Source organism: Oncorhynchus mykiss, chromosome 8 (genome assembly GCF_013265735.2).
Source record: "Oncorhynchus mykiss isolate Arlee chromosome 8, USDA_OmykA_1.1, whole genome shotgun sequence".
Classification (NCBI taxonomy): Eukaryota; Metazoa; Chordata; class Actinopteri; order Salmoniformes; family Salmonidae; genus Oncorhynchus; species Oncorhynchus mykiss.
The window spans coordinates 70,486,845-70,513,777 of record NC_048572.1 but is presented as its reverse complement, the minus strand read 5'-3'; the positions used below and the strand labels follow the sequence as shown (position 1 = coordinate 70,513,777).

Genomic DNA, 26,933 nt, shown 5'->3' with positions numbered 1-26,933 from the left:
TAAGCCCCTAGCTACCTGGATTATAGCTGGTTGCTTTTTTAGACAGACACAGGCAACTTCAAACTCGGACCAAAGCACAATAAGCAAGTAGCCTCAATGATAAATAAACAATCATTAGTATCCAATTACATCACTAACAAATGATAAATCACAAATAGTATAATTCACAGATCAAAGGGGCAGGTTTCAAGGGATAAATATACCTAACATATTTTCACGTGGACTAGAAGTAAGCATGCATCTATGTATCTATGTATAGAGATCCAGGACAACAACCTCTCCCTCAATGTGATCAAGACAAAGGAGATGATTGTGGACTACAGGAAAAGGAGGACCGAGCATGCCCCCATTCTCATCGACGGGGCTGTAGTGGAGCAGGTTGAGAGCTTCAAGTTCCTTGGTGTCCACATTAACAACAAACTATCATGGCCAAGCACACTGAGGCAGTCGTGTAGAGGGCACAACAAAGCCTTTTCCACCTCAGGAGACTGAAAAGACCGACCACTAAAACAGGTCCTCAGATCATCAAAAAGTTTTACAGCTGCACCATCGAGAGCATCCTGCCTGACTGGTTGCATCACTGCCTGCTATGGCAACTGCTTGGCCTCTGACCGCAAGGCACTACAAAGGGTAGTTTGTATGGCCCAGTACATCACTTTGGCCAAGCCTCCTGCCATCCAGGACCTCTATACCAGGCTGTGTCAGAGGAAGGCCCTAAAAATGGTCAAAGACTCCAGCCACTCTAGTCATAGACTGGTCTCTCTGCTACCGCATGGCAAGCGGTAGTGGAGTCTAGGTCCAAAAGACTTCTAAACAGCTTCTACCCCCAAGCCATAAGACTCCTGAACGGCTAATAAAATGGCTACCCAGACTATAAGCATTGCACCCCCTCTCTCTTTTACGCTGCTGCTACTCTCTGTTTACTATCTATGCATAGTCACTTTAACTCTAACTACATGTACATATTACCTCAATTACCTCCACTAACCCGTGCCACCGCATATTGGCTCTGTACCGGTAGCCCCTGTATATAGCTTTGCTATTGTTATTTTACTGATGCTCTTTAATGATTTTTTACTTTTAATTTTATTTATCTATTTTTTACTTAACACTTATTTTTCATAAAACTGCATTGTTGGTTAAGGGCTTGTAAGTAAGCATTTCACTGTAACACCTGTTGTATTCGGCACAAAAGTATACATTTTTCATCAAACTAAACGGCTGCCACAGCTGATCATGAAAAACTCTGTGAACAGAGGGACACTCACTCTCTGAAAACGTTTAGATGAATACCAAATCCATTGTTACGTTGCTGTGGCAGATTTGTACCAAACACAAACACTGAGCGTCAGAGTGAAGCTTTGGGTGGGAATATAAGGCCTATTGTTGTTGACGCGGATAAAAGGAGAGCTTTGATTTTCTACACTGCATTCCTGCAAAGATTTGCATAAACCATCTAAGTCTCAGTTGACACGTTACTGTACCCATTCTGGTTGAAAACATAGTCAATATCCACATAACACTTGTCAGCCTAATAACTTTCAAATCAATGACCTCAACAAAGCCATTGGTTACCAACAAATCTAACATGAACAGTGATTAGCCCTACTGAGATATTGTAATAAAATCATGAATGTTCTATTATTTCCTACTGATGTAAAGTGATATAAACAGACCACTAAAACACTTTTGTGATATAACATATTCAAATATTCAATGTCTGTTATCAATCATGACTTCCATCTGAACAGGGGGATCGAGATATCTCTTGGCCTTGCACTATCTATTTCAGTATAGTTCACTGTTTATTACATGCCACAGAAATGTGATACATTTCACAATTTGATTCCTGGGGGAGACAGACCTTTACTAACACACATTAACACTACTTGTGATGTAAGTTGTTGAATGCTGATCATCTGTATAACAAATATTTGAGCCTGATATTTGTAATTTGTACTTTTAATAAAAAATGTATAAATAAACAAAACACTACACGCTAGCTTAGGGTGGGGGCCCCAAAAAATTCATCATGAGGGGCTACAGTCAGTTGCTCTGCGTACCACCCCCCACCACCACATTTCGAGCAAAACATTTTAGCAGCCTCCCTCTTAACACCTGAGAGAACATTTTTCATTTTGTACAATTGTACACATTCTGCCATGGGGTGGAGAGAAGACTTTGTATTTTATAGCTAATTTCATTCAATTCTACTCATTTTGCCATTGGGCAGAGATGCAAAAGTGCTGTTTTACATCTAATTTCCTGCAATTCTACACATTTTTCCATAGGGTGGAGAGAAATGTTTGCAGGTTTAAATATGATACCCGAGTGAGACTGACTATCAACATCAGCTGGCTGCTAAACTAATTTAAAAATCTAAAAATGTTAGCTGACATGGACTAATTGAGTGGCTATCAGTGGCTGACATAAGAGAAAAACTGCTGATTCACAACCAAATTACGATAGTGTACCTTGTGTATTATATTATTCTACATAACTTGCAACAACAGTAAATTGAGACCCTGACTGAATTGGTCAGAGGGCGTTCAAAAGGGGGGCGGCCCTCCCGCCGCCAGTTGTCCATCCCACGCCCGTGTAAACTATCTACATCACTGCAGGATTTTCACAGTGCGCATGCCGTTCTTTTCTATGTGTATTCACGCTTACAACATGGCGACGAAACACATTGGGATGAACGTTTGAGTTTATAAAACATCTTCGGCTAGGACAGCAACGAAGTACATTTCTAAAAAAGCCTTCTCAAATCGAGGGGTAGTTGTTTATATATTTGTTTTTAAAATTGTATTGTGAAAAAAATGAATTGTACCACGAACGTAGTGCAAGTGACGAACGTGTCGCCAAGCACAACATCTGAGCAGATGCGAATGCTGTTCGGGTTTCTTGGAACCATTGAAGAACTCAAATTGTTTCCACCAGAGTAAGTAACTAATTTGTTTAACTTTTGTCGCAAACTAGACATCGTTATTGTTTATTTGACTTAATTCCTTACCAATTTGTGATTTGGTTGATTTCCATATAGGTAACGTTTATTATTAACTTTAGTTTAGCTAACGCTAGCTAACGTTAGCATCGGAGGCCCAAGCTAGCCGTACCCAAAATATTAGACGAAACATGGGCTAGCTAAGATAATGTTGGTTAGCTACTTCAGGGGTGTTTTGTTGGACACAATCTACTACTATGTTGTTGCTATCTAACTAACTTACAAACTACCGTATTGCAGTGAATCGCCTCTGCCAGTGACGTCGCGTGTGTGTTTTGTGAAGTTCCAAGAGTCGGAGTCCGTGGGAGTTTCTCAGCATCTGACCAACACAGTCTTCGTGGACAGAGCGCTGATCGTTGTCCCTTTTGCCGAAGGTTGGTGCTTTGTTCTCCCCTCTTCAGTATGAATGATCCTTGACTGTATGACGTAGTTATGGGAGAGTGACGCGCCCATTAATTTCATGATGGAGTTCTATGATCCTGTGGTTTGAGATACTATTTAAGCATGTGTCCTAGCTATTTCAGATCCTAGTATCCATTCTCGATCTGACAAGCCTATCTGATTCTGTGATAAATGATTCCATGTGTGTCTTGTACAATCCCCTTGCTAATTACAATGAGAGATTTCTATATCAGATCTCTCAACCCATATCCATGGTATACTGTGGAACTAAATACCAAACATATAACCACCATACACATAATTTATTATATAAAGCTACTGCCACACTGTAAGGTCATAATGCCACCCATGATGTATTGGACTTATAGACACTAAACAACACAGATGACTTTAAGTCTTTAGTGGTCTCCAGAGCCTATTCTCCACCCCCACCCCCCGCAACCCCTTTACCAGTAATCACAGTATACCAAGATCTGCTTTAGGGACAGGCACTTGCTTCGACAGAGAGAGCTGAACAAGCCCAGACTGCACGGGCAGACAAAAAGAAAGCAGAGAGGAACTTACATGTATATGAAAACTTAACCATGCTTTTTATTTTCTCCCCCATATTGGACTATCCTCTATTAAACTTATCTCTGTTATTTGTGTGTGTGATTTGTTGTAGTGGAGAAGGCAAAAGCAGAGCCCCCTCCTTGATGGCTGAAAGTGGTCCTCTGCCTGCCAACAGGGGATTGTAGACAATTACAAAAGGCCAGCAAGCATTCAAGCAGCCCCCCAACCCCTTCTCTTTCTCTTTTTTCTGTGTCCTTCTTTCTCTCATTTTCTATTCTCTATGTATTTTTAGTTTAAGTGGAATGCAGTAGTTAGATATTACCATAAGGCAGATCACATGTATAACACAACATGTTATTTGACTACTCACACGTCTATGTATCAAAATAGGTATTTTAATAATCTGACCTGTATAACATCCAATCTAATTCTCATTGGATCCAAATGGTCACTGAACAGTCAACAATACACATACATCTCAATGACACGGCTATTGCTACACCTGCATTTCATACTTTTTTCACCTTTAGCTTTAAGGCACATCCTGGTTTGGGGAGTTGGGTGAACTCTAGTTGCAATCTAGTATCCAATTTTAATTTAGCTAAAAATTAGATGCACTCAACACTCGCTGTCCCTCAAATTGGCAGATTCAAATAACTAGGCTGTGTGTTTTCTATGTTGACCAGTGATACTGTACTTTAAGGTTGCTGACTATCTAGTTGTCGTTAATTGTCTTAGATATCCACCCACATGACAATGGCAACTGGTTCAGTGCTCTCTCTTTAACAGTGGTCTTTCTTTTTTGTTGTTGTGTTTTACAGTTCTTTTTCCTGGCTCAGCCAGTCCTGTAAACCAGGCCCTGCTGAAAATACCACCCAACCGTTTTGTCTCCTGCAGCTAAATTCTCTCTCCCATGTGCCATTTTTTTCAATGTTTTTTTTTGTGGGTGTGTGCGTATGTGTGTCTGTCTCGGTGTGTGTATGTTTGTGCGTCTTCTGTAAAAAAAAAAAAAATGTAAATGTTATTTTTCCCGTTGCATCTTGATTAAGATATTGTATGTTTCTTTTTTTAGGTAGCATTGGTAACATTGAGATGTGAAATCATAGTTTTTTTTTTTGCCCTATATTAGTCAGACATGAAAAACAAGCTAATCTAATGTTGCCAAGTTGATTATTAAACTTGATCAAAAAGCATTAATTTTAAGCATATTTGATGCAGTGACAAGTAAGGTTATTGGGAGAGTAGATATCGCCTACCTAGAATTTGATTGCTAGCTAGGTTGTTTTTCTACGTATTGCTGGTAAGTAGTAGAAACTGACTGTACAGTATTTACTGTTGACCTCCAACTCTCTGAAATTCTTTTTGTTTTGTGTATCTCGATTTTTTTTCCTTTTTTTTTTCTCTGTGCTCCTTAGTAGTGAAGCCACCAACGTGAGTCGCTTGTTCAATCTATATGAAAATTGAGAGCACACCCCACTGGAGAAGCCGCTGTGCTAGCTAACGTTTGGTTCATGACTTAAAATACACTTTCAGGTGATACAATCTTGGCAGAGTTCAGTGGAGTAGTGTGTATTGTGATATACTTTTTTCCCAACCTTAGAAGAATAACTATCTACAATGATTAAAAGAATAAAGGGAACAAACCTTCTCAAATGTAGCAGCTATCTAAGGTAACAGTATTGAAACCTGTACACATGTTTGTTTGAAGAATACCTGAGCAAGTAATCTTTTTGTTTTTCAAAATGTCTCTCCTCTTTAGTAGATTCTAGATGTAGACGTTCTCTTCTTCCCATAATGCCTGTTTTGTTTTTCTGTAGGTGTTATCCCAGAGGAGGCTAAGGCTTTGTCACTGCTGGCGCCAGCAAATGCTGTTGCAGGGATTATGTCCGGAGGAGGTCTCCTTCCAACACCTAACCCCATGTCCAATCCACAGGTAGGACTTCTCCCAACACCAAACCCCATGTCCTATCCACAGGTAGGTCCTCAGCATAGACATACAATATTTTATATTTTATAACATCAATTTAATTATGTGGTCCTTCATTGTCTTACGTCAGATAGCGCAACAATTCTGCCTGCGCTAATCTGTCTCGTATCTTGCAAAAGGTACGGGATAGATCAAAAGTAGTTTAGCTACAATGTGCTGTCTAACATTTGAAAATACTAACATAAACTCACTCACTTTTGTACATCGCCTTGGTTCGTACAATTGACCTTATATTTGTGCCCAAAAAATACCAATGTGAAGCACAATTTCTCTCTTTTCCAACAAAATTAATGACGAGACCTTCATGATGCCCATCTCTGCATAATTTAAGAAGGCAGTGAGCTTCATCGGGTCTTTTTAAAAATGTTGGGTGGGGAGCGAAGGCTACGAAGTGATCTTGAAAGGGGGAAAGTTTTTTTTCACCCGATTTGTCCAACTAATCAACTTTAAAATGTAAATAAAACAGTTTATGTAATGTCTCATCACATACCGGTTTGAAGGTTTGTGTCGAATTTGAAGAGGGATTTAGGGCTGCGCTAACATTAGCCTCACAAGTGAACTGCAGCTGTTCTGACTTGAGTGTCATGATGGCTCGCAGTAATGACGTGCAAAAAAATGCAATTGGCACCCTAGTCATGAAATATTAGTTTAATATTAGCAATAATTATATTAACCTCTCTGGGATATGTGGGACGATAGCGTCCCACCTCGCCAACAGCCAGTGAAAATCCAGGGAGCCAAATTCAAAACAACAAAAATCTCATAATTAAAATTCCTCAAGCATACAAGTATTTTACACAATTTTAAAGATAACATTCTCGTTAATCCAGCCACACTGTCTGATTTCAAACAGGCTTTACAGCGAAAGCACCACAAACGATTGTGTTAGGTCACCACCAACTCACAGAAAAACAGCAATTTTTCCAGCCAAAGAGAGGAGTCACAAAAATAACAAATAGAGATAAAATTAAGCACTAACCTTTGATCTTCATCAGATGACACTCATAGGACTTCATGTTGCACAATAAAAAATCTAATCAAATACATGTATGTTTTGTTCGATAAAGTGCATATTTATATTTTAAAAAAATCTAATTTTACATTGGCGCATTACGTTCAGTAGTTCTAAAACATGCGGTGATTGTGCAGAGAGCCACATCAATTTACAGAAATACTCATCATAAATGTTGATGAAAATACAAGTGTTATACAAGGAATTAGAGATATACTTCTCCTACTTCTCCTAATTCCTATGTCTGTAGAAAAGCAATGGAACGAGAGCTAACTCCCTCGTGACCGCGCCTCAGAGCCTGTGGCACTCTGCCAGATACCTGACTCAATCAGCTCTCATTCGCCCCCACTTCACAGTAGAAGCCTCAAACAAAGTTCTAAAGACTGTTGACATCTAGTGGAAGCCGTATCTTACTGTATCTGCAATAGGGGCTCAAGCCTCAGATTTCTCACTTCCTGGTTGGATTTTTCTCCGGTTTTCGCCAGCCATATGAGTTCTGTTATACTCGGACATCATTCAAACAGTTTTAGAAACTTCAGTGTTTTCTATCCAATACTACTAATACTATGCAGATATTAGCATCTGGGACAGAGTAGCAGGCAGTTTACTCTGGGCACCTTATTCATCCAAGCTACTCAATACTGCCCCCCTGTCACCAAGAAGTTAATTTAGACAAAAATCATGAATAATTAAATTTTCTGAAAAGTGTATATGGTTAAGCATGATTTTCATCTGAGAACGGCTACCCCTGGTGGAAAGAGGCTGTACGGCACAAAATGAGTTGCAAATGCGCGCTGACACGTTATGATGTAACGTACAGCATCAGAGGGGTCAGTTTTTTTTTCATATTTTCTCCAATACTGTTAGTCCATTACCATGTCAATCAACGCTGAATCGAAACACAGTTCACAACCCAGATTTTGATGCCAACACAGTTACTACAGTCCCATTCGTTTTCATTGAAGCCTCATTTGAATGTCGCGGTTACGCACATTTGTACGTAATAGGTTGAGTTTACGCTACCTAGGTAACATCGTCTGCTGAACCTAATTTCTGCCTCTAAACTGTCTGTATTAATCTCAGCTAAAACAATACATTGATCAATAATTAAGTTTCTTTGGTGAGGAAGTTCTAGTCATTTTACATTTAGCATGGATTTTTGTGCTTCAATGAGCGGTATTTCTGAAGTTTGACTGGGCACAAAACCTAGCATAAATTTGATCAATATTAGCTTGCCAGAGGCGAAAGGTTGCTGCTAACCAACAAGCTTACCTACTTAGTGCTGCGTACACAATTTGTTAAATGCTTCAAACAAAAGCTAGCTCGCAAACTACTCTAGTAATGCTAATTTTAACATTATAATTTAACCTCTAGTGACACCCCATCCCGTGAACGGGACCGTTGTCATCATCTGACACTAATTAGCGTAACGCAACGGACATAAATCTTCTTAGAAAATCTTCCTATTCATGAAAATCACAAGTGAAATATATTGGAACACAGCTTAGCCTTTTGTTAATCACCCTGTCGTCTCAGATTTTCAAAATATGCTTTGCAGCCAAAGCTAGACAAGCATTTGTGTAAGTTTATCGATAGCCTAGCATAGCATTATGCCTTGCTAGCAGCAGGCAACCTTGTCACGGAAATCAGAAAAGCAATCAAATTAAATCGTTTACCTTTGATGAACTTCGGCTGTTTTCACTCACGAGACTCCCAGGTAGATAGCCAAAGTTCATTTTTTCCCAAAAGATTATTTTTGTAGGCGAAATAGCTCCGTTTGTTCTACACGTTTGGTTGAGAAATCGACCGGAAAAATATTCCAAATTAGCTCCATAATATCGACAGAAACATGGCAAACGTTGTTTAGAATCAATCCTCAAGGTGTTTTTCAAATATCTATTCGATAATATATCCACCGGGACAATTGGTTTCTCAGTAGAAGCGATTGGAATAATGGCTACCTCTGTACTTATGCAAGATTTTCTCCGGGAGCATCATGTGACCACTTGCGCAATGTAGCCCCCTACGGGTATTCTTCAACATAAATGTGTAAAACTACGTCACAATGCTGTAGACACCTTGGGGAATACGTAGAAAGCGTAAACTGGTTAATAGCACATTCACAGCTCAATGGGGACTCATTGGCACGTTTTTTTTTCAAAAGTGAAAATACTGCCCCTAGAGTCGCAACAGGTTAAACAAATTTGGTCACAACATTTTATTTTTTATTTATTTAGTTGTGGGGGGGTTTACAGATACTAACTTTTATGAGTTTCAAGCAGCTGTTCTGTCGTGAGTCATTGCAGTAGCCTCCCGAGTCAGCTGCTGTAGTCAGCTGAGCCAATTTTACAAAGTTACTTACAAGTTAAATGTTAGCGATCGCAGAGAAACATGCCGACTTACGGACTGATTTCTGGTAACGGTCACTCATTTTGAGGCTGCATGTCTACAACTTCAGGGTAATTTAACCAGGCTAAGCAAGCTTTTCATGTCAGTAAAGGTAGAGCTAGCCAGCTATTGTCAGTAAGCTAGCTACAACAGTTAGCAAAGCTGCTGATCAAGTCACTGCACTGGCGACCGAGGTCCTTGCACATTATTTGTGCAGGAGATAGCCACAGTTTTGTTTATTTTTTATTATTCCATCTATTTCATTTTCATTTAGGTAATTATTCTGCCTGTTTCATGGATACAAAAGCGTAGTGATAAAAAAAATAGTTCCTATGTTTTCATTGTTGAATGGTGGATGCTCTGGAATATTCATATTTACATACGAGTTTCACTTCCTACAAGACAGATTGTTAAAGCGAGCGTTGTGTAGGAGTGACGCCATCTGACATAAGACAATGTCGGTTCTTAAGTTAATGAAATGGAACATGCCCTGATAAGTCCACTTTCACGTGAACACAGGCATATATATACATGACCACGGGTATATATATATATATATATATATCATTTAAATGTGTACATCAGGGTTCCCCAACGGCAGCCTGTCGGCCGAATTTAGCTTGCAGGTGGTTTTATTTGGCTCCCCAAGCTTTCTTATTAGCAAAGAACAAAAAAAACTTATTTTTTGTTGTTGATCATAAGACTGTAAAAACACCAAGAAGTCAGCTCTAGTTGATTTAAATTTAGGAAATCTGTTCCAAAGTATTCTCATGCATAATAAAGAGATGATCGTATACAAATGTAAGCAAGGTTTGAAATGATTATGTTTTAGTCAAATATGATATCTGTTTGGGATTCTTGCGGTTGATTTGAAGTCTACAAAGGATTTGTAATTATGTTCCGACCATCCACTCAAGAAAAAAATTGGACCTCGGCTGAATCTAGTTGATGATCCCTGGTGTACATGATACTGCAACAAATTTCCCCCATGGGGACAATGGTCTGTAAAATAGAGTAATAGACAATGAAAGGGTTAATGATGTGTTGCATTTTAGATGGGAGGCAATCCTTTCGGTGGTCCCTCCATGGATGCGATGGCAGCGTTTGGGTTTTCAAACCCCAATATGAATATGAATATGAATCCCCAGGTGAGTGTTTGCTTGCAACCTGGAGATACTTTTGGTCATGTAGTGCATGTGGACACCTGCTTGTCGAACATCTCATTCCAAAATCATGTGCAATAATATGGAGTTGGTCCCCCTTTGCTGCTATAACAGCCTCCACTCTTCTGGAAAGGCTTTTCACTAGCTGTTGAAACATTGCTGTGGGGACTTGCTTCTATTCAGCCACGCGCATTAGTGAGGTCGGGCACTGATGTTTGGCAATTAGGCCTGGCTTGCAGTCGGCGTTCCAAATCATTCCAAAGGTGTTTGATGGGGTTGCCGTCAGGGCTCTGCAGGGGAGTCAAGTTCGTCCACACCAGTCTCGACAAACCATTGCCATGCTGAAACAGGAAAGGGCCTTCCCCAATCTGTTGCCACAAAGTTGGAAGCACAGACTCGTCTAGAATGTCACTGTATGCTGTAGCATTAAGCTTTCCTTTCACTGGAACTAAGGGGCCTAGCCCGACTCATAAAAAAACAACCCCAGACCATTAATACTCCACCAAACTTTAAAGTTGGCATTATGCATTCGGGTAGGTAGCGTTAGCCTGGAATCCGCCAAACCTAGATTCGTCTGTCGGACTGTCAGATGGTGAAGCGTGATTCATACTCCAGCGAACGCATTTCCACTGCTCCATAGTCCAATGATGGCGAGATTTACACCACTCCGGCCGACACTTGACATTGCACATGGTGATCTTAGGCTTGTGTGTGGCTGCTTGGCCATGGAAACCCATTTCATGAAACTCCCGACGAACAGATCTTATGCTGATGTTGCTTCCAGAGGCAATTTGGAACTCTGTAGTGAATGTTGCAACCGAGGACAGACGATTTTTACGCTCTTCAGCACTCTGCGGCCCCATTCTGTGAACTTGTGGGGCCTACCACTTTGCGGCTGAGCCGCTGTTGTTCCTAGTGTTTTCCACTTCACAATAACAGCACTTACAGTTGACTGGGGCAGCACTAGCAGGGCAGAAATTTGGTGAACTGTTGGAAAGGTGGCATCCTATGATGGTGCTACATTGAAAGTCACTGAGCTCTACAGTAAGGCCATTCTACTGCCAATGTTTGACTATGGAGATTGCATGGCTTTGTGCTCAATGTTATACACCTTTCAGCCATGTTTGTGGCTGAAATAGCCAAATCCACTTATTTGAAGGGGTGTCCACATACTTTTGTATATAGTGTTCTGTATGCACACGCAAATGCTGGTGTTAAAAGGGAAATGTTGAAATTATATGTTTTACTTGTATATCATATATTTTACACTTTTCTTCCCCAGTCTTTTCCCACTGAGCAGCTTCTGAAGTTTATGACGCAGGTGGATCCAAAGTAAGTCATCGTGTCTCTAGAAAATTCCCATCATAAGCTAGTCTGATGTCTTACCTCCAGTAACACCTATGAACCATTAATTTGTTGGATTGCACTCCAGTGTGTTCTAATTAAGCAATAAGGCACGGAAGGGGTGTGGTATATGGCCAATATACCACGGCTAAGGGCTGTTCTTAGGCCATATACCATGGACCCCAGAGGGGCTTTATTGCTATTATAAACTGCTTACTAAAGTAATTAGTGCAGTAAAAATATTTTTGTCATACCTGTGGTATACGGTCTGACATACCACGGCTTTCAGCCAATCAACATTCAGGGCTGGAACCACCCAGTTTATAATTAAGCGGTAAGGCCTGAGGGGGTGTGGTATGTTTAAGCAATAAGGCGTGAGGAGGTGTGGTATATGGCCAATATACCAAGGCTAAGGGCTGTTAGGCACGACCTGGATACAGCCCTTAGCCGTTGTATATTGGCCATATACCACAAACCCCTGAGGTGTCTATTATAAACTAGTTAACAACATAAATAGACCAATAAATAGTACTTTTTTTTGTCATACCCATGGTATACGGTATGATATACCACGGCTTTCAGCTAGTCAGCATTCAGGGCTCGAACCACCCGGTTTATAATGGCCAGAGCAGCCCTTAACCATGGTATATTAGCCATATGCCACACCCCCTGGGTCCTTATTACTTACATATACCACGCTTAAGGGCTGTTCTTAGGCACAACGCAAAGACGACCCTTAGCTGTGGTATATTGGCCATATACCACAAACCCCTGAGGTACCTTATTTCTATTATAAACCGGTTATTAATATAAATGTAACAGTAAACAAGTAGTTTTGCATCCTACCCAAGGTATATTGTCTGATATACACATTACTGGAATGCTGTGGCTGTTTCAGCCAAACACCATCCAGGACCCAAACTACCCGGTTTATAATCACCACAAAATAATGTCCTCTTCTTCAGAATGAACCACATGGGTGTAGGGATGAACATGAACATGAATCCAGGCCTGAAGGCAGACTCCTCCAACAAAGAGATAGAAGTGGCCATGAAGAGGGTCAGAGAGGCCCAGTCCCTAATCTCTGCTGCCATCGAGCCTGGCAGTGAGTAGCTAAAGCATTGCATCTCCAAAACATACCTTACATCTTCAGATAAATTACCATTAGCCCTAGCTAAAAGCTATTATTGTCTGTACCAAAGTAATTTTAACGTTTTGTTTATGCAGACAAGGAGAGCAAGAGGAAGCACTCGCGTTCCAGGTCCAGGTCCAGACGCAGAAGGTCCCGTTCTCGCTCCAGACACAGGTGAACACGAAATCTGTTTTCCTGACAGAAATTATTTGGATTGAGTTAAAAAATAAGTTTTTTTCAAATTTATATTGGGGGTAGAGATTGATGTCGTGTCTGTGTGATCTTCGTGGTCTGCAGGCGTTCAAAGAGCAGGTCTAAGCGACGTTCACACTCCAGGAGCAGGAGACGCTCCAAGAGCCCTCGAAGGAGAAGTGGGAGGTCCCGCTCCAAAGACAGGAGCAAACCATCACCAAGTAAATCCAGGTGAGCCACAGAGCACAGACTTGACCCATTCTTCATCCTCAAATTGCACACTCATATCTTCATATCTAACCACAACTCTAATTCCATATATAGTTGAAGTCGGTAGTTTAGATACACCGGTTGGAGTCATTAAAACTCATTTTTCAACCACTCCACAAATTTCTTGTTTAACCCTCTCTAGGACTGGCGGAAACCCTCGCCAACAGCCAGTGAAAGTGCAGGGCGCCAAATTCAAAACAACAACAAATCTCATAATTAAAATTCCTCAAGCTTACAAGTATTTTACACCATTTTAAAGATAAAATTCTTGTTAATCCAGCCACAGTGTCTGATTTCAAAAAGGCTTTACAGCGAAAGCACCACAAACGATTGTTAGGTCACCACCAAGCCACAGAAAAACACAGCCATTTTGTCAGCCAAAGAGAGGAGTCACAAAAAGCAGAAAGAGATACAAATTAATCACTAACCTTTGATCTTCATCAGATGACACTTATAGGACTTCATGTTACACAATACGTGTATGTTTTGTTTGATAAAGTTCATATTTATATAAAAAAATCTGAGTTTACATTGGCGCGTTACGTTCAGTAGTTCTAAAACATGCAGTGATTGTGCAGAGAGCCACATCAAATTACAGAAATAATCATAATGAACATTGATAAAGATATGACTATTATACATGGAACTTTAGATAAACTTCTCCTTAATGCAACCGCTGTGTCAGATTTAAAAAAACTTTACGGAGAAAGCAAACCATGCAATAATCTGAGTACAGCGTTCAGACAACAAAGCAGCCAAAAAGATATCCGCCAAATTGGGTAGTCAACATTACTCAGAAATAGCATTTTAAATATTCACTTACCTTTGATGATCTTCATCAGAATGCACTCCCAGGAATCCCAGTTCCACCATAAATGTTTGATTTGTTTGATAATGTCTATCATTTATGTCCAGATATCTTCTTTAGTTGGGGCGTTTGGTAAACAAATCCAAAAGCGCTTTCAGGTCGCGCCGAACTTCGGACTAAAAGTTCAAAAAGTTCTGTTACAGCCCGTAGAAACATGCCAAACTAAGTCTGGAATCAATCTTTAGGATGTTTTTAACATAAAACATCAATAATGTTCCAACCGGAGAATTCCTTTGTCTGTTGAAATGCAATGGAATGGGAGCTAACTCTCTCGTGACAGCGGTTCATGAGACCGAGGCTCATTGCCAGACCACTTACCGCAATTTCCGGACTATAAGCCGCTACTTTTTTCCCACGCTTTGAACCTCGCGGTTTATACAATGACACGGCTAATTTATGGATTTTTCCCGCTTCCACAAGATTCATGCCGCCAAAAACTGAGCACCGTCACATAATGTGATGTAAATCGAGCGCGCTCAAACTTCCCATCATTCTGATTATGGTCACCCTCATGGCAAAGACACGGAGAAATGCATATGATGCAGCTTTCAAGTTGAAGGCGATCATTCTGGCTGTTGGAAAAGGAAATAGAGCTGCTGACAGCGTGGAGCATTGTCAAAAAATCCACTATCATCAACGGGTTTCGAAAGGCTGGACGGCTGCGTGTTGAAGAGGGCAGCGATCCAACACCAGATGAAGCAATTCTGAGGCTATTCAACTCCGACACCGAAGGAGATGACTTCAGTGGTTTCAGTGCACAGGAGGAGGAAGATAGTGACCAATGACTTTCTTGGTAGGCTACTGTTTACTGCTATTTTTTACATTTTTGTTACAAGCCGTGTTTCGTTTAACGGCTGTGTAAAGTTCATTTGTTTCAATGTACCGGTAGGCACCTGCGGCTTATAGACATGTGCGGCTTATTTATGTACAAAATACATATATTTTTTTAATTCAGTGGGTGCGGTTTATATTCAGGCGTGCTTAATAGTCCAGAAATGACGGTACTGTTTTTATGAGCCCCTCCTTTATAGTAGAATCCTCATTCAAGTTTCTAAAGACGGTTGACATCTAGTTGAAGCCTTAGGAAGTGCAACATAACCAATATCTTACTGTATCTGCAATAGGGGCTCAGTTAAAAAAAACTACAAGCCTCAGATTTCTCACTTCCTGGTTGGATTTTTCTCAGGCTTTTGCCTGCCATATGAGTTCTGTTATACTCAGACATCATTCAAACAGTTTTTTTAGAAACTTTCTATCCAATACTACTAATAATATGCATATATTAGCATCTGGGACAGAGTAGCAGGCAGTTTACTCTGGGCACCTTATTCATCCAAGCTACTCAATACTGCCCCCCAGTCACCAAGAAGTTAATTGACATAGTTTGAGTCAATTGGAGGTGTACCTGTGGATCTATTTCAAGGCCTACCTTAAAAATTCACTGCCTCTTTGCTTGACATCATGGGAAAATCAAAAGGAATCAGCCAAAACCTCTGAATTTTTTTGTAGACCTCCAGAAGTCTGGTTCATCCTTGGGAGCAATTTCCAAACACCTGAAGGTACCACGTTCATCTGTACAAACAATAGTACGCCAGTATAAACACCATGGGACCACACAGCCGTCATATCGCTCAGGAAGGAGACGCATTCTGCCTCCTAATCAATCCCAGGACAACAGCAAAGGACCTTGTGAAGATGCTGGAGGAAATGGGTACAAAAGTATCTATATCCACAGTAAAATGAGTCCTATATCGACATAACCTGAAAGGCTGCTCAGCAATGAAGAAGCCACTGCTCTCCGCCATAAATAAGCCCGACTACGGTTTGCAACTGCACATGAGGACAAAGTTTGTAATTTTTGGAGAAATGTCCTCTGGTCTGATGAAACAAAAATAGAACCATAATGACCATCGTTATGTTTGGAGGAAATGGGGGGAGGCTTGCAAGCCGAAGGACACCATCCCAACCGTGAAGCACGGGGGTGGCAGCATCATGTTGTGGGGGTGCTTTGCTGCAGGAGGGACTGGTGCACTTCACAAAATAGATGGCATCTTGAGGAGGGAAAGTATGTGGATATATTGAAGCAACATCTCAAGACATCTTCCTTTCCTGTGGCTGTCCTCATTAGAGCCAGTTTCATTATAGCGCCTGATGGTTTTTGTGACTGCACATGAAGACATTTTCAAAGATATTAATGTTCCGTTTTCACTGACCTTCATGCCTTTTAAAGTAATGATGGACTGTCATTTCTCTTTGCTTATTTGAGCTGTTCTTGCCATAATATAGACTTGGTCTTTTACCAAATAGGGCTATCTTCTGTATATTACCCATACCTTGTCACAACACAACTGATTGGCTCAAACGCATTAAGAAGGAAAGAGATTCCACAAATTCACTTTTAACAAGGCACACCTGTTAATTGAAATGCATTCCAGGTGACTACCTCATGAAACTGGTTGGGAGAATGCCAAGAGTGTGCAAAGGGTGGCTACTGAAGTATATGAAATATATTTTGATTTAACACTTTTTGGGGTTACTATGATTCCGTATGTGTTATTTCATAGTTTGATGTCTTCACTATTATTCTGCATTGCAGAAAATAGTAAAAATAAAGAAAAACCCTTGAATGAGGTGTTTCCAAACTTTTGATTTATTTAACCTTTAACTAGGTAAGTCAGTTAAGAACAAATTCTTATTTACAATGACGGCCAAATTTATACTCAATACCCCATAATGACAAAGCAAACGTTCGTTTTTTTTATTTTATATATTAGCAATCACATTTTACATAAGTATTCAGACCCTTTACTCAGTACTTTGTTGAAGCACGTTTGGCAACTATTATAGCCTCGAGTCATCTTGGGTAAGACGCTACAAACTTTCCACACCTGTATTTAAGGAGTTTCTCTGCAGATCCTTTCAAGCTCTGTCAGGTTGGATGGGGAATGTTGCTGCACAGCTATTTTTAGATCTCCAGAGATGTTCAATCAGGTTCAAGTGCGGGCTCTGGTTGGGCCACTCAAGGACATTCAGAGACTAGTCCCGAAACCACTCTTGCTTTGTCTTAGCTGTGTGCTTAGGGTCGTTGTCCTGTTGGAAGGTGAAACCTTCACCCAGTCTGAGGTCCTGAGCGCTCCGGAGCAGGTTTTTCATCAAGGATCTCTCTGTACTTTGCTCTGTTCATCTTTTCCGTCAATCCTGACTAGACTCCCAGTCCCTGCAGATGAAAAACATCCCCACAGCATGATGCTGCAACCCCCATCCTTCACCGTAGGGATGGTGCCAGGTTTCCTCCAGACGTGACGCTTGGCATTCAGACCAAAGAGTTCAATCTTTGTTTCATCAGACCAGAGTCTTGGGGTGCCTTTTGACAAACTCCAAGCGGGCTGTCATGTGCCTTTTACTGAGGAGTGCCTTCTGTCTGGCCACTCTTCTATAAAGGCCTAATTGGTGCAATGCTGCAGAGATGGTTGTCCTTCTGGAAGGTTCTCCCATTGCCACAGAGGAACTCTGGAGCTCTGTCAGAGTGACCATCGGGTTCTTGGTCACCTGCCTGATCAAGGCCCTTCTCCCCCTATTGCTCAGTTTGGCCTAGGCGGACAGCTCTAGGAAGAGTCTTGGTGGTTCCAAACTTCTTCCATTTAAGAATGTTGGAGGCCACTGTGTTCTTGGGGACCTTCAATGTTGCAGAAATGTTTTTGTACCCTTCCCCAGATCTGTACCTCGACACAATCCTGTCTCTGAGCTATACGGACAATTCCTTCGGCCTCATGGCTTTGTTTTTGCCCTGACATGCATTGTCAACTGTGGGACCTTATATAGACAGGTGTGTGTCTTTCCAAATCATGTCCAATCAATTGAATTTACCACAGGTGGACTCCAATCAAGTTGTAGAAACATCTCATGGATCAATGGAAACAGGATGCACCTGAGCTCATTTTTGAGTCTCATAACATTTGGTCTGAATACTTAATAAGAATAAGGTATTTCTGTTCTTTTTAATAAATTAGCAAAAATGTCAAACCTGTTTTCGCTTGTCATTATGGGGTATTGTGTGCAGATTGCTGAGCAAATTGCTTTCTTTAATCCATTTTAGAATAAGGCTGTAACGTAACAAAATGTGGAAAAAGTCAAGGTCTGAATACTTTCCGAAGGTACTGTATATACAATACCAAATATTGATCAGATGTAACTAACTTGTCTCTGAACCACAGGGATAGGAAGAAAGAGGAGCGGGATAAAAAGTGCACCAAAACACCTCCGAAAAGCTACAGCACTACCAGGAGGTCTCGCAGTATTGATCGGTGAGTGCATTTTTTTTGGGTCAGAGCCACACGTCTGACTTGTATGTTTTTCCATGCTCCTAACCATGTTGATTGGTCAGATATTTACTACTTGTGACATTTTAATTTTTTCATTTTGTTGCTGTTGAGTACAGAAGGCGGAGGAAGAGTCGCAGCACCAGCCGATCTCCTAAGAAATCCCCCAAGAGGAAAGTTTCCAGGACTCCCTCTCCTAGAAGGTGGATATTTTGGCCTATCTATGGTCTCGTTATTGCCGTTTTTATTATTGATTGCTTCTCATAGAAAATCATTTCCGAAGGGGACACGTTTTCGAAATCATGCCAGTGGATTTGGTGGCTACTTTGAGAGTGTGAATATGAGACGATCTTCTGGACATTTTCTTTACAGTGTGAATGCCCTCGAATCATGCACTCAATTTATTTGGATTTCAAATATCAAGGTTTCTTTTAAGGGACCTGAATATAAACAATGTTGGACTGTCTACACACATTTTTAGATTGAGATTTTTTTACATTTTTTTTTTTTAGATCTTTCATAATCTTAACCTCTCCTCTCTACAGACATAAGAAGGAGAAGAAGAGGGACAAGGAAAGACAGAATGATCGAGAGCGCAGGGGCGATAAAGACCGCAGTCGGGAGGAACGGAAGGAAAAGAAAGAAAGGAGTAAAGATAAGGAACGGGAAAAGAAAACTGATGGAGAGAAAGGCGACATGAAGGTAAGCAGCAATGACTGGAACTGATTTGTCTTAAGTTATGTATTCTTCCTTCTGGCTTTTGACCTCAGTTCTAGCGTGACTCGCTGTATTTAAATGAAAAACAAGTCGTATGAAATGCGGTTCAGAAATATGAAACTTAATCATTTCAAATGTCCTAGATGTCTTTGCAGGTCACCAGAGACTATGATGAGGAAGAGCAGGGCTACGACAGTGAGAAGGAGAGGGAGAGGCTGGACAAGAAGGATTCCGACCAGGACTCCGGAGCCCAGTCTCCTCACTCAGTGGAAGGCAATGGCACTGGGACTCCCAAAGTCAATGGTGACGACCACCGCGAAGAGGACGTTGACCACCACGAAGAGGACGACATGGATGTCAGTGATTGAGTCACCTAATCATGGATCTGTGTACCCAACCCTCCATTGTTCCCAACCCTCCATGCTGCACCGACCTTACTGTATACAGGCTTCAATCAACTCCATCCCTCTATCTCACTTGAATTGTTAGCTTTCTTTTGGAATGACTAGACAAAATAGATCAATTAGAAGATGAACCTTAAGACTTCTCACAGTTTTGTCAATTTTCTGTTTGTATGGTGATACATAATTCTTTATTTTGTCCTATTTCGGTGGTGAAAAGGTGTGGTTGGTTGAAAGGTTTATTGCTGTAATTTTAAGTGTATACTCTAGCAAGTGTGCAGCCTTTTTTTATTTTTTCCTTAAAGGATAACGGCATTTGTGTATTTTACTTCGTTTTTTGTTTAGTTTCTACTCATTGCTGGGAGCAGAAGCAGCCAGTTGCACTGCTTAACAAATTCACTGTATGTCCATTTCATCAGACATGGCTGCTAGATGGAGCAGTTTGCTGTGGACTTAGCTTTTCATTCTTGTATTGTTGCCTCAATAATTCACCATTTACTATTTTTTGTCACTCCTGTACGTGGTATAGTGTTCATATCCCATCTGTTATTATACGGAAGACATATAGTGAGTCTTGTGGTGCTATAATAACCACTCCTTATAGCTCACCTATTCACAATACCCATTAGATCTTATTCTTGTCATTCTTATAAGTTTGTATTGTGCTTTATCAGTGATTCTTTTATATACAATAAAAACCCATATGTGTAAAGATAATGGAGCAATATATTTTTTGAAATAAGAATCTTTGAGAACTAAGTCACAATTTAAAAAATGGCATGGGGCCCACATTGTTTTTATGTTTGAGTTACTCAGCATAAGAACAACATTTTGCCTTGGCTTATGTGTAGAATTGCAGGAAACTAGCTTAAACTGTCAAATGTTCTCTCTGCCCCATGGCAAACAATGGAACACTGCAGTGCAGAGACATGATGCTGGTGATTTATTTAAAGGAATGGGAAAAGCTGCAATACATTTCTAAATACCAGTAGGCTCAAGCCAGATATACATTCTTATGACTCAAACTGTTACCTACTGCTGGTCATATCTCAAAAACCATATGGATTTTACAGGTTGATAGTCCAACTGTATAAGCTCTCATTGAAATGTAATGTAGTAGTGTACTACGGACAGGAAATAATCTTGTGGTAAAAGCACCTAAAAGCACCAGGTCAGCATGCGACCAAAGGGTTTTAGTGTGGTTACAATATTTATATGGTAGAAGTTGGTCTTCCTGAATAATTTGAAGAGATGGCAGCAGGTATAACAAGTGTGTAGGAAATATACACTCGAGGACATAAGTAATCCAATTGGGTCAACATGGCATGCAATAAAATGTACTTAACGTCAGTGCAGTATCAAACTAGAACAGCTTTCCTGAAACCCCATCTGGGTTCCCTCACACACACACCTTTAAAGTACAGTACAACAGTCCTCTGTCACACACAAAACACATTAAGGGCTGGATTCAATCCATATCACGGAAGATCTGCATTAAAATGTAAAGGTAATTTCCGATTGAGCCGACAGCATTTACCGTGAATGCAGTCTCTGCGACCACAGGAAAATTGGCTATAATTGTCAATCGCACTATAAAGCGGATCTTCAGCGCTACGGATTGAACAGAGCCCCAAATTCACACGATCACTTGAAACAGACGGTGATAGCCAGGAGGTAAGATAGATGAGCTAACCTGAAAATACAGGTGTTTGCATCCTGAGAGCGAGCGAGCGAAAGGCTTGGGTATTGATCTGTGTAAGAATGCTGTTTAAACCAGCAGGTTTATAAATAACATTCTTATGTACTGAAAATGTATTGCTACACAGTGTTGGCCCTTTTTACTAGGCCTATATAATCTACATAATTTAAATATGATAAACTTATGCTCAGTTCAGTTATGACATCTCTATTTTTCGAACACTTAGTTTATAAGAAAAGGGTAGTCTCCAAAGGGTAGACGCTAGATGCAGTGAGTGCTAAGCCTGGAGAAGTGCACGTTGGAGATGTCACAGTCAACTCCATAACTTTTCAGAGCAGTGATCATGTAGTAGGTTAATGAAGTTGTTAAGCAGATGATATCAAATATTTTTGGGGGACCTTGTGCTGTTATTGCTACACATATGAACATGGTTGTGGTGCAATGCGAGTCCTGTTTGCATTGGTTTGCTATGAGGACATATCTACAAATTGAACACTCAGGGCCAAGAGATAATTCCCTTTTTTTTCCATCAGAACACACAGACAGACATCAAACAATAAGATGGCACATTCTAATTTTGTCTCAACTTAAGTTGGTTATTTTCCTTTTAATAATGTAGGTAGGTAGAGGCTGTTTGTCAGTTTCCGAGCGGGTGGGACGGGGGCACCTCTGCTTGCTATGACAACCAGGTCAGAGGTCAGGGAAGCGACTGGGGTCCTCCTTGTAGTCCGCTGGGATGGAGAAGATGGACTCTTCAAAGTCATCGTAGCGAAACTCTTGGAAGGTGACCGTCGCTGTGATAGTGGGGAACACAGGGATGTCTGGAACACAAAAATAGGAGGGATTGTTTCCGGCGTTTAATATGTCAGTTTCTTCATAATTTTACAATATTTCATTTTATTTTAACTTCTAAATAAAATCAGCCATGTGGCCACATAACGTACTGTGCATTCGGAAAGTATTCAGACCCATTGACTTTTTCCACATTTTGTTACGTTACAGCCTTTTCTACAATGGATTAAAATAAAATAAAATCCTCATCAATCGACACACAATACCCTATAACGATAAAGCAAAAACAGATTCACAGAAATGTTTGCAAATTTGTTCAAAATTAAAAAGTGAAATATCACATGTACATAAGCGTTCAGACCCTTTACTCAGTACTTTGTTGAAGCACCTTTGGCTGCAACTACAGCCGTGAGTATTCTTGGGTGTGACGCTACACGCTTGGCACACCTGTATTTGGGGAGTTCCTCCAATTCTTCTCTGCAGATCTTCTCAGATCAAGTTGGATGGGGAGCGTCCCTGACCAAGGCCCTTATCTCCCGATTGCTCAGTTTGGCCGGGCGGCCAGGAAGTGTCTTGTAAGAATCAAGTTGTAGAAATCATCTCAAGGATGATCAATGGGACAGGACGCACCTGAGCTCAATTTCGAGTCTCATAACAAAGGGTCTGAATACTAATGTAAATAAAGGTTAAAAAAATATACATTTTAGAATTAAGGCTGTAATGTAACAAAATGTGGAAAAAGTCAAGGGGTCTGAATACTTTCCAAGTGCAATGTATACTGAACAAAAATATAAACGCAACATGAAACAACTTCTACGATTTTTCTGAGTTACAGATCATACAGTGCATTGCGAAAGTATTCGGCCCCCTTGAACTTTGCGACCTTTTGCCACATTTCAGGCTTCAAACATAAAGATATAAAACTGTATTTTTTTGTGAAGAATCAACAACAAGTGGGACACAATCATGAAGTGGAACGACATTTATTGGATATTTCAAACTTTTTTAACAAATCAAAAACTGAAAAATTGGGCGTGCAAAATTATTCAGCCCCTTTACTTTCAGTGCAGCAAACTCTCTCCAGAAGTTCAGTGAGGATCTCTGAATGATCCAATGTTGACCTAAATGACTAATGATGATAAATACAATCCACCTGTGTGTAATCAAGTCTCCGTATAAATGCACCTGCACTGTGATAGTCTCAGAGGTCCGTTAAAAGCGCAGAGAGCATCATGAAGAACAAGGAACACACCAGGCAGGTCCGAGATACTGTTGTGAAGAAGTTTAAAGCCGGATTTGGATACAAAAAGATTTCCCAAGCTTTAAACATCCCAAGGAGCACTGTGCAAGCGATAATATTGAAATGGAAGGAGTATCAGACCACTGCAAATCTACCAAGACCTGGCCGTCCCTCTAAACTTTCAGCTCATACAAGGAGAAGACTGATCAGAGATGCAGCCAAGAGGCCCATGATCACTCTGGATGAACTGCAGAGATCTACAGCTGAGGTGGGAGACTCTGTCCATAGGACAACAATCAGTCGTATATTGCACAAATCTGGCCTTTATGGAAGAGTGGCAAGAAGAAAGCCATTTCTTAAAGATATCCATAAAAAGTGTTGTTTAAAGTTTGCCACAAGCCACCTGGGAGACACACCAAACATGTGGAAGAAGGTGCTCTGGTCAGATGAAACCAAAATTGAACTTTTTGGCAGCAATGCAAGACGTTATGTTTGGCGTAAAAGCAACACAGCTCATCACCCTGAACACACCATCCCCACTGTCAAACATGGTGGTGGCAGCATCATGGTTTGGGCCTGCTTTTCTTCAGCAGGGACATGGAAGATGGTTAAAATTGATGGGAAGATGGATGGAGCCAAATACAGGACCATTCTGGAAGAAAACCTGATGGAGTCTGCAAAAGACCTGAGACTGGGACGGAGATTTGTCTTCCAACAAGACAATGATCCAAAACATAAAGCAAAATCTACAATGGAATGGTTCAAAAATAAACATATCCAGGTGTTAGAATGGCCAAGTCAAAGTCCAGACCTAAATCCAATCGAGAATCTGTGGAAAGAACTGAAAACTGCTGTTCACAAATGCTCTCCATCCAACCTCACTGAGCTCGAGCTGTTTTGCAAGGAGGAATGGGAAAAAATGTCAGTCTCTCGATGTGCAAAACTGATAGAGACATACCCCAATCGACTTACAGCTGTAATCGAAGCAAAAGGTGGCGCTACAAAGTATTAACTTAAGGGGGCTGAATAATTTTGCACGCCCAATTTTTCAGTTTTTGATTTGTTAAAAAAGTTTGAAATATCCAATAAATGTCGTTCCACTTCATGATTGTGTCCCACTTGTTGTTGATTCTTCACAAAAAAATACAGTTTTATATCTTTATGTTTGAAGCCTGAAATGTGGCAAAAGGTTGCAAAGTTCAAGGGGGCCGAATACTTTCGCAATGCACTGTATAAGGAAATCAGTCAATTGAAATAAAGTCATTAGGCCCTAATCTATGGATTTCACATGACTGGGAAGACAGATATGCATCTGTTGGTCACAGATACCTTTAAAAAAAAGGTAGGGGACTTGGATCAGAAAACCAGTCAGTATCTGGTGTGACCACCATTTGCTTCATGCAGCTCGACACATCTCCTTCACATAGAGTTGATCAGGCTGTTGATTGTGGCCTGTGGAATGTTGTCCCACTCCTCTTCAATGGCTGTGTGAAGTTGCTGGATATTGTCGGGAACTGGAACACGCTGTCGTACACGTCGATCCAGAACATCCGAAACATGCTCAATGGTTGACATGTCTGGTGAGTATGCAGGCCATGGTAGAACTGGGACATGTTCAGCTTCCAGGAACTATGTACAGATCCTTGCGACACGGGCCTGTGCATTATCATGCTAACATGAGGTGATGGAAGTGGATGAATGGCACAACAATGGGCCTCAGGATCTCGTCACGGTATCCCTGTGCATTCAAATTGCCATCCATAAAATGCTATTGTGTTCATTGTCCGTAGCTTTTGCCTGTCCATACCATAACCCCACCGCCACCATGGGGCACTCTGTTCACAACGTTGACATCAGCAATAGCTCTCCCACACAACACCATACACTTGGTCTGCGGTTGTGAGGACGGTTGGACGTACTGACAAATTCTCCAAAATGATGTTGGGAAAGGGGGACAGCGTGTTCCAGTTCCCTAGTCAGTTGTATAACGGAATGCCTTCAACTGAAATGTGTTTTCCGCATTTAACCCAACGCCTCTGAATCAGAGAGGTGTCTTCGGCACCCGGGGAACAGTGGGCTCAGGGGCAGAACGGTAGATTTTTACCTTGTCAGTCAGCTTGGGGATTCGATCCAGCAACCTTTCGGTTACTGGCCCAACGCTCTAACCGCTAGGCTACCTGTCGCCCTGGGGGTGGCTTATGGTAGAGAAATTAACATTAAATTATCTGGCAGCAACTCTGGTGGAAATTCTTGCAGTCAACATGCCAGTTGCACGCTCCCTCAACTTGACATCTGTTGCATTGTGTTGTGTGACAAAACTGCAAATTTTAGACTGGCCTTTTACTGTTACCAGTACAAGGTGTACCTGTTTAATCAGCTTCTTAATATGCCACACCTGTCAGGTGGATGGGATTACCTTGGCAATTGAGAAATGCTCACTAACAGGGATGTAAATAAATTTGTTCCCAAAATCTGAGAGAAATAAACTTTTGGTGCTTATGAAACATTTCAGGGATACTTTATTTCAGCTCTTGAAACATGGGACCAACACTTTATATGTTGCATTTATATTTTAGTTCAGTGTACAATATATTCATACCAAGCTTGACTGGAAACCCAGGAGGAAGCTTCATTTGAACAAATTCTCTTAGTTTGTTGAAATGTTTGAATGGGGCTATGACCTCCAACACATTCAGTAACCTGGAAGAGGACAGAAAAAAGGGTCAGTGCCAAACACTTATTTTGAATTGATGTATGCATTATTCTAACAGTACATTACTAGCCTAGATCCTATTCAATTGAACTTAAAATGTACCTAAAATCAAGAGGCCTTCCAAAAGCATTTGCTAGACAATAACTTTTCTGAATAGGCGATCTGCATCCGCCTAATATACATTTAATCAGAATCTGTGTGCACAATAACAATAAATACATGGAGGTTTCCAAATGCACTACAGTCAGTGGTGAGACTGATGAGAGACCACTAGCCAATAAGAGGAGGGATTCTACTCACGACTCAATGCCCAGAGGGAAGTCCTGGCTCATGGCTACGGTCGCTTTGAAGTTCTTCTTGCTCTCCTTACACACAAGCTCCCTCCCAAGATGAGGTGCCCTGGGGATGAACACACACACAAACATGCTAAGTCAGCACCATTGGCATATACGTTTGGAGATTTAATAGTAAGCCACTGCTAGTAACGATATTAAATGAAATAACTCAATAATAAACAGTGGCTTGATATTAATCAAGACAGTAGTGTCATCTGTGACCTTTCTTAAAAGGAATAAAGCAGGGCTTACTTTCCGTGCTCTGCAGAAATGTACTCCTCCCAGGAGATAGTGTTGGGGTCTGGAGCCGTGAGGGACAGCCTTCTCTGAGGCTGAGGGAAAGACAGACAGGAAGATCACCACATGTATGCATCATAACCACATATCCATATTATGTGCACCA

At 40.9% G+C, this 26,933-nt stretch overlaps 2 protein-coding genes across 10 annotated transcripts in view; one reads left to right on the top strand and one right to left on the bottom strand.

Moving 5' to 3' along the window:
- Window positions 1-2,592: 2,592 nt before the first annotated feature.
- Window positions 2,593-20,468, top strand: LOC110530456 (serine/arginine-rich splicing factor 11). 9 transcript variants are annotated; one of them, XM_021613527.2, is made up of 12 exons: window positions 2,593-2,941; window positions 3,245-3,378; window positions 5,776-5,891; window positions 10,401-10,480; window positions 11,784-11,840; window positions 12,818-12,957; window positions 13,080-13,158; window positions 13,282-13,407; window positions 18,529-18,618; window positions 18,753-18,836; window positions 19,179-19,335; window positions 19,494-20,468. In XM_021613527.2, the coding sequence occupies exons 1-12, from the start codon at window positions 2,820-2,822 to the stop codon at window positions 19,716-19,718; spliced, it is 1,410 nt and encodes a 469-aa protein (XP_021469202.1). In that variant the 5' UTR covers window positions 2,593-2,819; the 3' UTR covers window positions 19,719-20,468. The 9 variants fall into 9 exon arrangements, with proteins under 9 accessions (XP_021469202.1, XP_021469201.1, XP_021469200.1 ...); XM_021613526.2 differs by having other exon boundaries at window positions 10,401-10,493; window positions 11,791-11,840; XM_021613525.2 differs by having other exon boundaries at window positions 5,776-5,933.
- Window positions 20,469-20,679: 211 nt separating this feature from the next.
- The window catches only part of LOC110530455 (ankyrin repeat domain-containing protein 13C), a 29,251-nt gene continuing 22,997 nt past the window's right edge, over window positions 20,680-26,933 (bottom strand). The window contains exons 10-13 of the mRNA XM_021613522.2: window positions 26,783-26,862; window positions 26,496-26,594; window positions 26,082-26,182; window positions 20,680-22,271 (exon numbers count right to left, since the gene is read on the bottom strand). Of these exons, the coding sequence (XP_021469197.1) occupies window positions 22,141-22,271; window positions 26,082-26,182; window positions 26,496-26,594; window positions 26,783-26,862 (411 nt within the window). The 3' untranslated portion in view covers window positions 20,680-22,140. The remainder of the gene's footprint in view (window positions 22,272-26,081; window positions 26,183-26,495; window positions 26,595-26,782; window positions 26,863-26,933) is intronic.